The following is an 18,332-nucleotide window of genomic DNA, read 5'->3' as shown; positions in this document are numbered from 1 at the left end:
TTGCCTGTAGTTCTTTCTGTAGTTTCAGTTTCATGGCTAAAAGGAATACGATCTCTAACTACACTTCTGTTTTTACTGCCCTGTTTTATCAGACAAATTGCAATTTTACACCTTGTTAAGTAAGCAAGGTGAGAAGAAAACCACATTATACTGTTGACAAGGAAGATAAGACTATTATTTACCTTGACATTTTTGAGCAATAACGTTCTTCATGTAACAGGATAAGAGATAAAGCATACCCTACGGTGATAATGCACCAATTGAAAGGAACTTTCTTCCACATGCTATCAACACTAGTAAAGATGCCCTTCTGCAATAATCCTGTATTTGAGCCAGTTCACAATGGGCTATTTTGGAAGCGAAATGCACCTCTACTTCTGTGGTGATGACTGTGAGAGAAATACCTTTTTGAAATATACGCTGAAATGCATAAAATCATCACAGATTAAACTCATTAAATGCCTCTAGAAGAAGCAATTAAACTCAAGCTTATATAATTCAATTTAATTTCATGATAGTTTGTGTTATGCAGTCGTCTAGGTTATCGCAGCGTTCTCTAAATTTTGTCCAAACAAATTGAAAAAAATTCGGTCAGTGAGGCTCCCACAGATTCTCTGGTAGATTATTCCTTGTTGTTTGCCAGCCTGCTCTCCTCTTCTTCCCCTTCTCCCCACCTCCGATTCATCTTAAAATGTTCTTATTATTCTTTTTGAAGCAGCTTTAATTGAATATTCCTCTTAGTTCTTCCCCCAACCTTTCCTTCTTTATCAGCCAGCCGGAGGGCGAGCTGTATTAATAGCAGCTGCGTGACTCAGAGCTGGTAGCTGAAGGGGACCCCTCTGCACTGGGCCTTGCTGCTCGGCCCCCCTGCCTGTGCTGCCACCGAGCCCCGGCAGCACCGCGCTCTGTGCAAACAAACTGCAAAAGCCCAGAGGGGGCCGGGGCTGCCTCAACCTCTCCGTCCTTCACGATTCTTCTCAGCGCTGTTTCTTCTCCATCCCCATTAGGATTGTATATGATGAAATAAAAATATGTATATGGAAAAAAAAAGCGCGACCCCATCCCCCGGTGTGACTCCTTCCCCGCCCGAGCGATGGAAGCGGCGCGAGGGCCCCGTCCCTGCGGCGGGACGGGAGGGGGAGCAGGGCCGGCGCTCCCCCCCACGCCGCTCTCCGCGCTCTCTCCGAGGGCTTCCCTTCCCTAACAGCCGCCGCCGCGCCCCGACCCCCGACCCCGCCGGCTGCTTCCCCCGGCTGCGGGCACGGCGCCGGCCCGCTCCGTGCCGCCCTCTCCCGCCGCGCCCCGGCCCCACGCCGCCAGCTCCCCCGCCCTCCTCAGGCGTTACGGACACCTCCTCCTGCCGGCCGCCCCGCTGGGCTAACGGAGGCGCTCTCGCCCCTCATCTTCTCCTCACTTACGCGAGCGGAGCGCTCCGCGGGCAGAGCCGGGCTCGGCCGATGTCCGCGGGGCACCCGCCCCTCCGAGCACCGCCTCAGCCCGCTGGGAAGCTCCGTGCAGAGGGGCCTCGGGGCCGCCGCGCCCCGGACGCCGCCTCACAGGGTGGGCGCCCGCCGCCGTCCCCTCACCCTCGCTGTGCCCCCCACGCCAGCTGCGGTCCCTCACCCTCCGTGCCCCCCAACGACAGCCGCCGCCCCCTGACGGCCGCGGCGCGGCTCCCTCCGCCGGCCCCCACGCCCCCGCCGCCAGCGCCGGCCCTACGGGCAGCGGCTTCGCGCCGCCCGACGCGCACGCCCGGCCGCGCCGCGCATGCCCAGTGCGGGCGCAGGAGCAGCCTCTGATAGGGGGGAAAATCTGAACGGCGGCGGCCGCCGCCATATTGCGGAGCTGTCAGCGGCGGCCGCGCTTGGCGCCTCGTCCCCGGCGGCGCCGCGAGCAGCACGGGGCGGCCGCGCAGCGCCTCCTGCCCCGCTGCCAGGGGGGAGCTGCGCGGCGGGGGGGGGACGCGCCGCCCTGCCCCAGGAGGAGCGGAGAGCGCCGCGCCCGGCACCCTGCCCCGGGGTCTCGTCCCCCCCCTCCGCCCGACGCCGCGGAGCGCCCGCCCCGCTCGCGGGGGAGCGGAGCCGCAGGTGAGGCGAGGCGAGGCGGGGGCGCAGGGAGCGGCCGCCCGGGCCGCGCCGGCCCCGCGGGGCGCTGAGGCGAGGGGAGCGGGGGCGGCTGTCAGCGGGCGCGGGGGCGGGGTCTCCCCCTCCGCGGCGCCCCGGAGGGCAGCGCGGGGGCGGCGGGCCGCGGCCGTGGGGGCCCGCTCCCCCGCCGCGCTGGCGGCAGCCTGAGGCGGGAGCCCGCCCGCAGCCCTCGGGGGGCGGGGAGGGGGACACCGGCGCCCAGCGGGGCGACTTGTTGCGGCGGCGGCGTGGCATTGCAGCGCGCTGCTCGGGTCCGGGGCGCGACGCCCGCCGCCGGGGAGGGGGGGGCCTGGCTCGCCGACCCCGCCGCCGCCGGGGAGGGGGGCCTGGCTCGCGGGGGCGGCGGGCGGGCGCTTTGTTGGGGCAGCCCCGGCGCGCGCCCTCGGCGTGCCCGAGCCGCGCGGCCCCCGCTGCGTTATTCATCTCCCCCAGCGCGGTGGCCCTCGAGGTGGCCGTAGCCATGTGGCAGTCGGGCCGGCCGGCTGTGGCGGTGTGGAGGAATAATAAGGAATTACTTCATAAACAAGTTCTGCGGAGCATCTGTTGCTGTCTATTGTTTTCAACAAATGCACGTTTTTACAGTCCTTAAATACTGACCGACGTAATGGGCACAGCGGCCCTGAATGAGCCTTTGTGCATTGTTTTTTTGAATGGATTAATGTTTTGTACAAGTCGTGGGCATTTGTGATGAACCTTGCCGCTTAAAGTCTAGTGCAGATAAGGGGTTTTAGTTTCAACTTTGTGGAATTCGTTTCTCTTTTGTCAGTTTTTTCTTAATTCGAATGTGAAAAAAATAACTCTTTGGACTCCATGCCAACACAACTACTCACATCAGTTGTAAGGTGCTATTAAGCTGTCTTTTCCGGTCTATGTAACACCCTAGACAAGTATTTCACGTTCCTCTTTCTGGTACAGGCTTTTAAAAAGATGCCTTTTTTTTTGACTGAGTTATGGGAGTTGCAATTCTGAGTTTTAATTAATTCTGTCTTTGTGACTGGTTTGTATCAGGCCTCAGACGTGTCCCTGCATCTTGCTCTGTTTTGTTTTCATCAGAGATGCTTGTCATCGTGTTTATGTCACAGAAACGTTTTGAGGATGCATCTGCCTGCGCAGCACTTCACATACTGAGAAGACCATAGAAATACCGTTGTTGCTGTCAGCTCTTATATAGTGCCTTGGCACGATGCTGCTGGGCAGCGTGTGTTGCAAGGGAAGACGTGGAGCTGGTATACAGTAACGTTATGGCTGCTGCAATGAGGTAGTTTCGTGATCGTTAAAGATAAGAGACAAGTAGTGGCTGTTTATCGAATTATAAGACTTGCCTCTATTGATCTATTGATTCAGCATAAGAGGGAATATCAGAAAAATAAACTGCAAGTCAGTGCAATGTTCCCAGATAAGCAGCCTCCCAGCAAATGGCAATTGCAAGGCAGTGGCATATTTCCAAGCTTTGTGCCGAAGTGACACAGCTCTTCCATCAGGTTGGGAGACTAGAGAGCAAAAGTACAGCAAACAGCTTTAGAAAACACACAGCAAATGACATGGTGTGACATGTCGGGAGCTGTCCAGAGAGCTTTCCTTGCATGCTGACTGAAAGAAACGGTGTAAAAGTGTTTGTAGAGATGACAGAGAGAGTTCTGGTCTGACTATTTCTGCCATTGCAGTAGAGAGCATTGCAGGGCTTGATGATAATCAAGCTGCCAGAAAAAAAGTTTGTTCACAGAAAATTAGATAAAGCTATAAAGAGAGTGAGAATATGGATCCATCTACAAGAAGCAAAACGAGGGGAGTAAGAAGTGTAGAGGTTATAATATTAGAAGGCAGTTCCTGGTAAAGAAGGTTACTTTAGCCACTGCCGGGATAGGTATACGGCCTTTCTCCTTCAAGAACCTTGCTTAGCTTTTTGAGAAGGGGCACTTCTGTTGGCAGAGGTGAAGAGGGAAGTTGTTTAAGGTATTACTTCTTTCTATTGGATATGCTAAATATTTACATCAAAGCTGTCCTGTCACTTTCTGTTGCATGCAGAGTCTGTGGGAGTAGAGGAAAGGGAGGATTTTCAAGTCTGTAAATGTAAACAAAGCTTTACACAAACTTCTGAAGAAAGTCCTGATTGTTGAAAGATACACTGAGTGCTGCTTTAATGGAGCAGTATCTTGCATGCTCAGCGAGTTTACTCCAGAGCTGAAGGGGCCTAGGTAAACTCTTTCCTTTCAACATTGAAGGGCTGCATCTGTGGGCTAACTTTACCAGTACCTAATTCTTAGCTGTGCTTTGAATTTAAAAACTTTTTTTTCCTTTCTTCTTTAGACGTTTATTAATCACTCGGTGAAATGAAACCTTCAAGTCATGTAGTACAAGGAAAAAGAAATATTATATTGGCCCAGAAAGAGAGTTGTTAATCTTTACACTAGAACATTTGATTTAAGAACTCTTGCTGGTGTATGTGGAGACTGATGCGAGGGGCCAGTTCATGTTCATAAGTTTCCTTTATTTTATGGAACTAGTTCTAAGAGACTTAACAGCGTTATTCAGAAAATATAACACCTGCTTTTGAAATGGGATATACCCGGAATTTTGGTTGTCATAATTCTTTGCTAACTGTATTTTTAGATGAAAATTTATTTCACCTTGAAACAACAGAGTACCTGCATCAGTCACGCTTCTTAATTTCCATCTTTGCTTGTGTATCAGATGCACATGGGAAGATTTGCCATCCTGTCATTGAAGGACTCTTCAAAATCTTTGAGTTATTTCCAATAGTGCAGTTGTGGGTACTTTGAAGCTAAAATTTGAAGTAAGGTTACTAAACTTAATAAATATAAGCCGTATGTAAATTGTATAGCACATCTATAGCATACCAGTTCATTAACTGGTAAAACTGCAAGTATTGCAGGAATATTCTTTGGCTGGTCTGTGTTGCTTTTTAACTACTGTGTTGGCAACTCCCAAGTTTTCATTTGGACTTCTGAAGTTCTCAGGAACTCCAGTTTGGAAGAAACACTTCACTCTTCAAAATATGTTTAACTATAAATATATTTAATGCATAACAATTGTACTGGTTACGTTGCAATTATTTTTCAGAGAGACAGCAAGCCTATCTCAAGTATTTCGGGGAAGGGCGGATTGGGGGAAATTGTGGTTTTAAGAAGCTAAAGATACAGTACTAAAAAAAACCCAGTTGGTATGTAATACTCTGCATGTGATATCTAGCACTGATCAAATCTCAATTATTGCGTGTTAGATATAGAATTCAGCTCTTTATTTTTCCTTTTTTGTGAGATAGATGGCTTGTTTTCGTTCCCCCCTTGGTTTGCTTTCATCGCAGACAGTTGTGTAGACGACCTCTCTGTCTGAAAAAGACATATGCAGAAGTCTGTGGCAAATGAACTTCTTTATTGGACGGCAGCAAGTGTGTCATTAGGGAGCTGTTGGAGTAAAAGATGATTGCCCTGCAGGCATTCACAGGCTGCTTTGGAATAGAGAGGCATTTTTGTAGAAAGCCGAGACCAGTTAGTCAGGTACAGTGGCCTGTAAGTTGCCTATTGCTGCCTCCCCAAAGATGTAAAACTTCTAGGTATCACAAGAAATGGAATGGTCTAAGCCTTTGAAATGACAAAGTATATTAATTTTAAATAAGTTCCTGTAAATAAATGAGTTATTTGTATTGTTGTGGCTAAAGCTCTGTGGTCCCTGCCATCTGTATGTAGGAATATAGGTGATACTCCTCTTGCTAGAGCTTAGGAGGCACACTGCTGAAGAGACTGCCTCTGAGAGAAGGTCCTAAGCTGTCAGGTAGGGATCCTGCTTTTGAGGGCTGGTTCTCTGCCAGTCAGGCGTCCTGCTCAAGCCTTCTGCCTCCTCGCCCATCCTCACCTGACCTCAGACCCATGGCTGTGTGTATGAATGTTTCTTTTGAAAACAGCTGCTGCATAAATTATTTGACAGAATTTTGGCATCAAGCATTTTATGCACCATCATTTTCTGAAGAAAGCTTTCTTTGTCATCTTTCAACAATTGCTTTATTTGTTGGCTTCCGTGGCATAACTGGAAACATGGATGATACTGATTTAAAAATCGTAACTGCCTTGTAGTGAAATGAATTGAAGTCACAGTTCTGCATTTCAAGAGAATTCTTGAAGTTCTGGATGAGTTTTTGTTTGTTTGTGATGTGGAGCCTGCTGATATTTTGGCGATTTGGTCCAGAGTCCAGATGACTGCATATGCTGCAAAGGTCTCGAGGTCTGGAGGGCTGTAGCAGTAGGAACTCTGCAAAGTCACAACCCTGCTAATCCTGACTTGGAAGAGGCAGCTTTGGGAATTGAAATGCCAAAGGGATGAGCCTTTATGTCTAGTAGGTCACAAGCTGGTTTCAGAATGCAGGAAGCGACAGGGATATCATTCCCAATCCCAGCTGCCTGTTTTTTTTCCATGTATTTGCAATGCTATTTCACATGAGTGTTAAGATAAAAGTAAGTATAGTAATTAATTGTTTCAAAGGTAAAAATTTAGTAAAACTCGTACGGTTGCATCCACTAACTATAAATTTATTGGAAACACGTAAGTAGCAGAAGTGAACTCCCACTCCAGTAATAATAGTGGAGATGCACAATATTTTGCTTGGTAGTGATTTTTTTGTTTCTTCTGGCCAAATATTTTCCTTATATTTGTTTTGTTTTTAATCTTAGCTGGTGCCAGTAATTGGGAAAGATACGGTGTTATTTTTCTATTTGATGCTTATTTGATTTCAAATTTTGCACAATTTTAAGATCTGGGAACTTACTGATTTTTGTATACGTATAATACTTAGTTGCGATGCTTTTGTGTGAATATACTGTTTTGAAATTGCATAACATTTTGAGTATGAAAGCATATAAACACAGGCTGTTTTTTGCATTATATATAAAATGGAAACAACGGTCAATGAATTTAAGTTGCAGACCCTATCTGTTGAGTTTGTTTGTTTGGTTTTTTTTCCCTTATAAGATGGCACAAGGTCTTTATGATCTGAAATAAAAACAAGTTCAGCATAGTTGGCTCTGAATTTATTAAATTTTTGTTTTTAAAGAAATGATAGAATTTTTTTTTACTCTAGTAAAAGATGTTACAACAAACACTTCAACAAAAAACACCTGGGCTATTATTTGTATTGCATAGATTTTTTTTTTTTCTGTTGCTTGTGTACTGTGATAATTTATCAGGCCCATGAGATCTGTGGGGCTGGCAGTGAGACTTCATTTTTATTGAGTTTTGCACAAGAGGATTCTTACTTTTAGCTGATAGCTTTGTTTTATTGCATGTGAACAGTAAATGTTATTGCTGTAAACTAAATTAAATTACATGTCTACCAATTGTGATTTGATGACATAGAATTATCCTATAAAACTTTGTAGTCATGTTTCTGATTTTAAAAATTACCTTAAGGTTTTAAAACATGTTTTCAGATAAGTAATTTAGGATTAGTTGGTAGTAGTTTAACAAAATGTTTGGGTAAAACCCAAAGTAAAAAGTTGGGACATATTTATGGAAGAATTTGCAATGACAAAACATGTGAGGGTATGACAGGCATTCTAGAAAGTGATAGACATGGTCTCTCTTAAAAAGACCTGAGAGAGTAATCAGTTGATGACACAGATCTCAGCCTTCTGCCATATGCTCTCATTTGTCTCCTGGCGACTGGACTGACTTATCAGTCATCTTAGCATACCCCTTCTCGTCAATGCTAATATAACTACAGGCACATAAAAATAGTTGTGCTACTTTCTATTCCTTTTAGTACTGTTGAGTTGGCACGCTTATAAAATGGTGGATGAGAATCTAATTTAGCTTTTGCATCGTTAATTAACTGAGTTAACTCTAGGGCTTCAATCTGCCTTCAGTTTTGCAAGCAATGAGCCTCTGTCAAAAAGGTGAACACAGGGATTACTACAGCTCGGAATCCTGCTTGCTGTTAGCAGATATTAGAGCCAAGCTTGTTTTGCTTTTTATTACTCTTTTGAATTTTTCTGAGGAGTACATTAGGGAAAGGAGGGGAGAAGAGGGGGCAATCTCTTCTGTGAACTGGAAATGTGCTATTGAATTTTATCAAAAGTCAGTGTCCTAAGGACCCAAACAAACTCCCTGCCCCCTGCCTCGAAAGCTCTTTTGGCTTAAAAGAAAAAAAAGGGGGGAATTTTGTAAAAGTGTATTAATATTTTTCAAGAATATATTGAACAATATCGTAGAATAGTAGTCTTACTGATACTGTCCAATACTTTAGAATATCTTCCATAATTAAAAAAAATAATCTGCTGGAATGTGATTGTCTTTATGTTAGGTAAACAGTATTATACCTTTATAGTTGTGCTACATTAATTATGTCATAATGAATATAACTTAAAGATACTGTTTTATTTTTTTCAGGCTGATTTTTCATTAAACAAAATTTGCTCCGTATCTGCATTATACCATTCGATCTCTCTTTCTGTAATCTTTAGCCTTAACATTCATTTTTCTTTACCAGCCAGCAACACTGAGACTTCTTAAATTCTGTTTTCATCCTTTATCTCTTTTTTCCATTTCCTCTTTTCAAATACATCTCTATAGATTAGAAAAAGAAATAAAAATGAAATGCTAACGCATCTTAGGTTGCTGTGCAAATGTTTCTAATATTTACTGATTTTTTTATTGCCAAGAAGCAAGGAAAATAACTTTTTTTGTAAATATATGTATAACAATATATTTTCATTTTCATTATGAATGAGAAATCATTTATAAAAACATTTGCATTTGATAAATGAATTACTCTAAACATTTTGCCTTTTTCCTTTTATATATATATATTTTAAAGCATTTCTGAAAATTTTATTCATCTGATGCAATCATGGAGTTATAATACTGGAATCTTGGATTATTCAGAGTAGTATGTCACTTTCGTTTTTCTTAGTATAACTATAATTCCAGTTTAATAGTATTTTTGAAGGCAATGCCACCTTTGGTACTCTTTGCAGACCAGCGGCAGGACTGATTCATGGAAGTCGTTACTTTAGAAGTGCACAAGAAGGTGACTAGCTGCTTATTCTTTCTGAGTTAGAATGAACTGCAAAGGAGGCAGAATGCTATCTACCAATAACATTGCAAGCTTATTTTTTTCAAGCCATAAAAACTTGTTTGGAACACAACACAATAGTGAATAGTTTCATTACCATGTAGACATAATTTGCAGCCTTTCTGCTTAAAAAAAAAAAAAAATCTCTATTATTTTAACCAGAGCAGATTTTCTTCCTTTTTTTTTTTATTGTGACAGTGTACTTGCATTTCTCTCCGTTTGGGAAAAATGACCGTATCATTCCTTCACTGAGAGAAACAGATGCTTTTATAGACATGAAATACAATTTTGATGCTTTAAAATTATGTTAGGTTTTTTCTTTGTTTCCATGATGTTTCAAGTTTGACTAGAGTTGACAGATTAAATTGCAGCTTTGGAGTATCTTGTACAAATTTTACTTCCTCGCAAATAATGTTAAAGATTTTTAATACTAGAAGATGTCTGATATCAAAAGTTTTAAAAAGAATTTGTAGCACTAGGGGAACTGTTGTCTCTTTATTCTGACATTAGTGTATTATTATTCTACAAAAGCTAGAAAGGAGGTTACTGCTTAGAGACCTGTAGATTCTGGTACTGGCTAACTTAGTTGCTTTTTATGTTGTTTACTGAGAAGTGTATTTTGTACATGTAGAGCACTTGTTTAGCTGCTTTGGAATTTGTACTATTTGCTGTGATGTGCATGAACTCTGTTATGATTAATTTAAAAACAACCCTTTTAATTTTGTTTTTGACAGAAGGGGACAAAGAGTTTGTAGAAGACTTAAGTGGACAAGAGACTAAAGAAAACAAGAAAAATGCCGAAACCAGTAAGTAGCTGTTCTCATCTTACTTAAGATGAGCTTACTCATATGAAATCTAACAGGGTTTTCACATTTTAGAGTGGTGATCTTATAACAGCTCTAGTTGTTTTGATTCTGCCCTTTCTAGATTTCATAAGATCTGATAATGTACAATTGGAGTTGAGAGAGTTTAATACCAACATGTGAAAAAAGATCAAGAGAGCTTGGTACTGCAAGTTGCGTGGAGCATACTTGGAGATGGGGCAGTACTTGTAAACCACAATGAACTTAGAGCCCATTTGGCTGGCAGGAGGAATGACTTTTCAAGAATTGTTGACTTTGAGATGAGATGACAAACAGTGGTTAATGGAGGCATAATTTGAGCCTGACTTAATGTCTGTGAGAATCAGTGGAAGGATTTGCTGCAGGATTTGGCAGGGGAAGACAACATGTGTAAAGTGTCTGTGACAGCAACAGCACTAAGTTAGGTGGTAGTTTTACCGTGGTAGAGGGTATAACCTAGAAGGTTGAAGTGTTGAAGGGAGGAAATAAGCAATGTTTGTGGTCTCCTATTCATCTCACTTCAGCTGAGATAAGGGTTCATCCATTTTTGTTTTGATAATAGTGCTAGAATTCTTTGAGGAGATAATTATTCAGCAGCTTGATTCTTTTGCTGTTGATGTAATACTGGTTGCTTAGGATTTCATCTGCCATGTGTTAAATGACTTTTGTCTCTTCCCCTTGTACGCAGTGAGCAAAGCATTCAGAAAGGGAACCAAATTGTCGGGGGATATTATTTGTATTCAACTCAATTGGTTTATGTACCCTTCAGGCTTTCTTTGTTTCCTAATGTTTCATTGAGGTAGTAGATTAGGAGTAGGGCAGATCTGTTACTAAGAGTAAATATGTCTCTGTGTGTGTGTGTGTACACATAGACATACCTATACATAGATGTATAAAAGGTTTTTGCTATTAATCAGAACTTACCGGTGTAAACAGTCTGCATTGCGTAGCAGTATTTGGAACTGATACAGCTTAATGAATAATGTGACCATGGGACTGTTCAAGGGCTAGAAGTTCTGTTCTGAGCTTTGCCGTTGGTCTACTGACCAGCTGCCCATACCATATTGCTCTGTAATTTCTTCTTTCCCCCCCTGTGGATTGGGAGCAATATCTTAGCACTTTCTGAAGTTGGAAGTAGTTATTTTTATCCTGCCCCCTTCTTACAGAAAGCTGCACGATTAAGGGCAGGAAAATGAATTAGCAGCATACAGTTTTCTGACCTTTTTGAGCCCTGGCTATGGTAATTGAGTAGTGCCTTTGATAGAGCTTCTCAACTGGAAAACTGAATTTTAAGAATAAGGCAAAAAGTCACTGTGAGCCCATGTGATTCCTGAGTCCCCCAACTTCATGCAGCTACAGAGCAATGAAGTCATAGAAGTGATGACTAGAAAAAAAGACAGCCTGAGTGAGGTTACTTCTTTTTAAATTCTGGGACTGGAACCATGAAATTTAGGCAGGTAGGGTTCCCTCTATTTTAAGGACCTGAGAAAATCGTAGGAAATACGGTTTAAGGGTTGTTCACAAGAAAAGCAATATCCTTAGAACTGAGATTGTAGAGGTGTTGGAAGAGCTCACGATCCACGCTAGGAATGGAAATTAGCTACCAGATCTTAGGAAAGAAGCTGGACTCATGCCAAAGATGAGATAATTTTTTTTTCCTTTTATGAGAGGCTTTATATAAAGAGTTCTCATGTTGGGATGTTCTTGTATGTCTCCTGATGATGTAGGCATGTGTGAGGTCTTAGAAGGAAGCCAAGTGAAAGGAGGCATTAAGAAATGAAATTAAATTGATCGCATTTCTTGAAAAATGTCGTATGGATTTCTTCCTGTAAACTACAGGTTGCTGTAATTATAATTGGTAATCAGTGAATGGAGAAGTAGCACACATGCCAAAGATAAAGTAATTTTCCCTATAAAAATCAAGCCTCAGATTTTGCTCTGGTTGCTTCTTAGATCACTTTGGAGCTTTCCCCCCCCCCGCCTTTTTTTCCCCCCCCTCCCTTCTTTGGAGACTGTAAGAGCCTAGTCATTGGCTATGTTTAATGAATCCGACATTGTTCTTTGAAGAGTCTTGCTGTTCTGCTAGGGTTTGATAGTACTGGACTCTTGCTCTGGACATTCACTGTAGCTCTTTCCAGTTGTCTTAAAGACAATCCACAATAACTAAATGTACTTCTAGTCCGGAAGCTATTGGTGCTTCAACTCCTTGTTCTTTATTTTTGACAGCTGTTGCAGTAAGACTGTCACTGTTCTGTAGTTTTATTATTGGAGGTCTTTTAACCTGAAAAACAATGAAATAATCATGGATAAGACCTAAGAAAACCCAGTTAACATAACTGGTGAGAATTTTGACGGTGTTATTTTATAGTTCTCTTCTCTGCATTACTGTGACCTATTTAGGTTCCCCCCCCCCCCAGATTCTGCTGTAATGATCTAATTGATAGTTTTCAGAAAATCTGGTAGTCTTGTAAATGTGTGAACCTGTGCAGTACAACTATAAGTAAATTGTCTCCACATTTTTGGAATGAATTTTTTTTGTTATGCATAACAAATAATTACGCTATAGATTGGTTTAAATGAAATCAGTAAACACTAAATTAGAGAACCACCAATGGAATAGATTTTGGTTTCACTTTTTTGCTTTCACGTTGAAAAGTTATGTAGTATTCCAGACAAAATTAAGTAAATGAAGACCAGTAGAAGGTCTTGGCATAGTTGAATTTTAAAGCAAAGTTCTTTCATTTTTCCCTGAAGTCTCAGTCTGAAATAAGATTCATGCCACTGTGAACAATCTTCTTATACATGGTAGTAAGAGGTCACTCTTCTTATGTGTTTGGGATTTTCTGTCTTAGAGGCTACTGGGTTAAATAGCTTGAGTGAAAAGGCTGTTTTCAAAGGGTAAAAGTGACTTAATATATTGTCCTGAGCTATTAAGGTAATATGTGTCAGAGAAATATACATTATTGAAACATTTTCTTGTTTGATTGCTTCAGTAGAAAAGTCTGTTCACTTTGGCTCCGTTTGGAACAAAGTGGCTTTCCATTCTTCCAAGCAGTTCACTCAGCATCTCCTCTGCTTTTAAAACAAAATAGTTCTGAGATTTAATATTCTCAGTTCTGCGTAGCAGTGCAAAATTAAGTTTCATTTAGCTTCTGTTGTGATCCATCTAAAAAAAAAAATTGATGACTTCTTTGTTTAATTAGGTCTTTGCTGCTGTAATCAAAATTGGAGCTGTTAATAGGGCTGTTTTCAGTGTGATTAGTGAAGAATAGAATATTTGTTGAATCTTATTTTCAGTGCTTTCTTCCTAAAAGAACAGATACAAAATGTTTCTCAGCTGTATGCCATTCTCCCACATCTTCACCAAAAATAGAAACATAGAAACTAAAATTAGACATCATTAGTTACATAACTGTTAATCATTTCATAGGCTAAGAAGATTAGGTTTAATTGACTGAAATATTAGTTGCATTTGTAGGGTATACCAGGAGTTAAAATTATCAACTATTTTTGCTGGTAGCTTGCAGCATTTTTGTACAAGACTGCAAGGCGTGAAAGAGAAAGCATTACGCTAGGTAGTAACAAGGGTAGATGTCAAAGCTTAAGATTAAAAAAGAATTCTTTTTTTAGACTTCTTCAACATTTTACGATATCATGTATTCGGAAGGAGTAGCTCTACATATTATTCAGAATCTGATGTTTAAAATTTGAATTAGTATTTACAGGATCAAGTTAATTTCTGTAAAGTGGTTGAATTGAAACAGTGTATAAATTTAATTTTTGACTAGAGTGGTGGTGTTTTACAGGAAAATCTTTGATATGTGTAGTGCAGTATTTGAATTATGGTTTGAATATATGATTTATTTCTGCAGCATAAATAGGCAACCAATGTCAGTTTGGAGGACTGCTTTCTTTTGACTTGTCTATTAGTAAAATCTATTTGCCATTATTCTGTAGCCTTCTGTTCCTCATGCTGTTTAATCCTTACCTTCTTACCTTATCTTCTTCATTAATTTTTCTCCTACATCTCTTCCTATGTCTGCTTTGAGGTTGATGTGGAGAGTGTGCTGTGTATGTTTGTGCAGTGTGTAAAGCAGTGGGACCAATACACTGCTACTCCTTAACACAAATAATTTAATATGCAAACTTAATATAGTAATCAGCTGAACTAGTGTGAAGAAACTCTTGGAAAAAACTTTTTTTTGCTATATGCAATTTTCTTATAAATAAGAATTGGACTGGTTTCTGTGGCTTTTACATGCGACTAATTCATATTGCATTTATTAAAACAACGCAAAACCACTGGAAACCTTTTTCATGTAATTTTAAATGGCTTTCTGACTAAATATTGGTACCTACTCAGTTTTGGGCTTCCTGATGAAAGCTGAAGTGCCATGACTAATATCAGCAAATGATGGCTGAAGTACGGTAATAGCAAGTATTAGACTATTAAGCTAGCAGTCAGTTTTTGTGCATATCCTATGGAGTGTCTCTCTGTTTGAGAAGAAGTCCAAAGGTTAATGTGGTGACTGTGTAACATCCCATTAAATTGTGGAGGGTTGAAGTTAGATACTACAAGGAAGTGTAGAACTATTTTTTTTTTTTTTCAAGTCCTCAAAGCAGTGGAAGAATACAACAAAAATATAATTCCCATATGAAATGCCTGCTTTTAATATGTGCACATTGATGTTTATTGTTCCAGGTATGTTCATTGACTATATTCTTTATTGGTTTGGATAAATTCTTTCATAGATAAATTGCTTTAGATTGTTTTTTATAAATACTGTTTTGTGAGCTGGGGCAAATGTCCTCATAACCTATTAGCAACATTTGTTATCAAAACATCAGTTGCTCCCTTCACAAAGAATAATCCATAGATAAGTGTGTATATGTTCTGCCCTTTCCCTTGACTGTTTTAATCATCCTGAAGCAAGTCGATTTCTTCACTCTGAGGGTGGCGAGGCACTGGAACAGGCTGCCCAGAGAAGTTGTGGATGCCCCATCCATGGAAGTGTTGAGGGCCAGGTTGGATGGGGCTTTGAGCAACCTGGTCTAGTGGAAGGTGTCTCTGCCCATGGCAGGGGGGTTGGAACCAGATGATCTTTAAGGTCCCTTCCAACCCAAACCATTCTATGATTCTATGAAGTCTGGTAAAATACAGATAAACTCAGACTGCTAGTTCTGATACCAAGGACCTGGACAAGCTTGAGAAGTGGGCCCATGTGAACCTCATGAGGTTCAACAAGGACAAGTGCAAGATCCTGCACACGGGTCGAGGCAACCCCTGGTATCAATACAGGCTGGGGGATGAAGGGATTGAGAGCAGCCCTGCAGAGAAGGACTTGGGGGTACTGGTGGATGAAAAGTTGGTCATGAGCCAGCAATGTGCTCTTGCAGCCCAGAAGGCCAACCGTATCCTGGGCTGCATCAGAAGAAGCGTGGCCAGCAGGTCGAGGGAGGTGATTCTGCCCCTCCACTCTGCTCTGGTGAGACCCCACCTGCAGTACTGCGTCCAGCTCTGGGGTCCTCAGTACAGGAAGGGCATGGACCTGTTGGAGCAGGTCCAGAGGAGGGCCACAAAAATGATCAGAGGGATGGAGCACCTCTGCTATGAGGAAAGGCTGAGAGAGTTGGGGTTGTTCAGCCTGGAGAAGAGAAGGCTGCGGGGAGACCTTATTGCGGCCTTTCAATACTTAAAGGAGGCTTATAAGAATGATGTGGACAGACTTTTTAGTAGGACCTGTTGCGATAGGACAAGGGGTAATGGTTTTAAACTAAGAGGGTAGCTTCAGGCTAGATATAAGGAAGAAATTTTTCACAGTGAGGGTGGTGAAACATTGGAACAGGTTGCCCAGAGAGGCGGTAGATGCCCCATCCCTGGAGACATTCAAGGCCAGGCTGGACGGGGCTCTGAGCAACCTGATCTAGTTGAAGATGTCCCTGCTCATTGCAGGGGGATTGGACTAGATGACCTTTAAAGGTCCCTTCCAACCCAAACAATTTTATGATTCTATAAAGTGAAGAAGATAACTGTCACAATGCAAGGGTTTAAAGCATTATTATTTGGGAAAAGTTTATTAGAAATAGATTAAAAACTATGTATGTATATCCGGATATGGGGACAAAGCTTTTTTGTCAGAAATAAAGAAAAACTATACTTTTTGTAGCAATTTTTTCCAAATGTTTGGTGAACCTTTTATGGTGAAATGTTTCTGTCCCTGGCCACTTGTTTACATTGTTCAGTATAGGCAAATGAGCCAAGCTAAATAATCACTTTAAAAGCTGTGAGGTAGGTATTGGTATTCTACACAGAGATTTGGTGCTCTAAAATAGAGCTTTGCAGTAGCATTTTCCTAAATGTCTAGCAGGCTTTTTTCTATGCTGTGCTAAACTTCACTGTGTTCTTTATTATCTCTTAACAGCAGCTTTGTTTACAAAATGCACTCTTAAAGGTAGCCAGCTGAAGAAAACTTTGTGCTAAGCATTTTCTTCCTCTGAGAATTTTTTTAAAAATTAAAGTAACTCATTAACCCGCCCTTTTATCTTTTCCATTATGGCCTTTTAAATGCAGCCTGTGCTTTTCTAGATGCTTGGCTTATGTAATTTAACATATAGTTGCACAAAGGCAATATATTCAGGATGAAATTCTGCCAGAAAGAGGCAAACCCTAAAGGTGTTCACATTTTGGGTTGTGGGTTGGTTTTTTTTAAATGCCACCTTCTTCCCAGCACAAGAGTGCACTTCGTGTCCTAGCTTTACTGGATGAACATCAGTATAGTCATATATCTAAAATGGGAGCTGAGAAGCTGTCTTATCCTCTGCATTAAAACTGTACGTAGCTCCGTGGGTTGGGTGTTGGAAGCATTGGAGTTTTGTGGTTGGTTGTTGGGTTTTTTTGCTTACTGTGTATGTTGCAGTGGCCTAAGTCAGTGATATCTGGTGCTGGATGTAAGAGGGCTGGTCTAGGAGTGCTGTATTGCCGGGTGCCAATGCTGTCTGCCATCGCGGAGCTGCCGTTTGGGTGTGACGTTGCCTGATCTGTGGAGGAGGAGGGGAGGATCTCTCACCACATGGACCTTGCCAGAGGATTCACAAAGTCTATGTTACCCAGTTACTAAGCCTACAATAGCATTTTAAAGTATTTCCTGGACATGATCAGCATATGTTAGCATTTAATATTTGCATAGAGATCTCTAGGTCAGTAATAAGTGATATAAATTGTTAAATTGTGGCATCAAAAATAATGTTTGCGTATAGCCACTTTTTAACCTTAAAAAACAAAACAAAACAAAACAACATGATGTTTGTTCAGGCATACTCATATGAATTGCAGAACTACCTAGAGAGTTTCTTGATTAGTTTACCAGGGTAGGATCCTTAAAAGGCATCTACTCAGAGTTCAGTCAAAATTACACATGAATGCCAAATGAGACTTGCTGCAGCTCTTACCCTGAGCCTGTGCGCAGCAGAACGGGCTTTGTCTCATGACTGAGCAGCTGAACTAATTGCCTGAGTCTTGTCTAGTGCTTGGTCATGGTTTCTGAGTTAGAAGGAAGATGTGTAATCCTGGTGAAGGCAAGATTGAAAAGCAGTCATTAAATGGGTCTTGTGGTATGAGTAGTGGTAGCCTTCCGACACGCGCTACAGGAAACCTTCATCCATTTCTCTTGTCACCATTGCAAGAGCTTCCTCTTCCCGTATTCATGTGGTAAAGTTGGTTCAGAGTAATTATGTTCAGATTAGTGTCTGTCTTCATAATTTTGTGGTTGAGATAATTTCCCCCTGTCACCAATGTCACGTTAGGAGTGTTGCTTCAAAGTAGCTGGATACCCAACAGCCGATTACGAGTGACAGGCCATTGCAGAATTTACTGGGCCTTCTTTCTCTGCCTGCATTTTCTCACTTCCCTGCCTTATTTATAATGTAGAAACTTCCCCCTGACTCTTCTTAATGTAGTTGGTTAGCTTTATTTTACAGACAGTGCAACTGACACCAGAGGTTTGATTTTGTTGAGAGCATGCTGTGTGATCGAGGTTTGGATTAGATAAGTAAACCTTCTGGGCTCAGTCTTGGGTTTTGCCAAAAGTAACCTTATTTTCCATGCCGAGAAATAACTGAAGCTGTGAAACAATGTTATAAAGTTGTAAAAGCTCAGTATTTGTATGCCAAAAATCTAAGTCGGTCCAAATGTCTTCAGAAGGAAAATGATCAAGTGTAGTGTTACCCTTGCAAGTCTCTTCTTAAATAACTCATATCATAAAA

General features: G+C 41.8%; 1 protein-coding gene across 5 annotated transcripts in view; it reads left to right on the top strand.

The window, feature by feature from the left end:
* The first annotated feature begins 1,849 nt into the window (after nucleotides 1–1,849).
* RDX (radixin) overlaps nucleotides 1,850–18,332 on the top strand; it is a 42,159-nt gene continuing 25,676 nt past the window's right edge. For 2 of the 5 annotated variants that reach the window (XM_082304327.1, XM_082304326.1), the window contains exons 1-2: nucleotides 1,850–2,087; nucleotides 9,963–10,034. In XM_082304327.1, the coding sequence (XP_082160453.1) occupies nucleotides 10,023–10,034 (12 nt within the window). In that variant the 5' untranslated portion in view covers nucleotides 1,850–2,087; nucleotides 9,963–10,022. Of the gene's footprint in view, nucleotides 2,088–3,306; nucleotides 3,403–9,130; nucleotides 9,184–9,962; nucleotides 10,035–18,332 lie in introns of those variants that run through there. The other 3 variants (XM_082304325.1, XM_082304323.1, XM_082304324.1) reach the window with 3 other exon arrangements.

Source organism: Platalea leucorodia, assembly GCF_965183815.1.
Source record: "Platalea leucorodia genome assembly, chromosome: 2".
Lineage (NCBI taxonomy): Eukaryota > Metazoa > Chordata > Aves > Pelecaniformes > Threskiornithidae > Platalea > Platalea leucorodia.
Note: the sequence above shows the minus strand (reverse complement) of the source record. Positions and strands in the feature narration are given on the sequence as shown.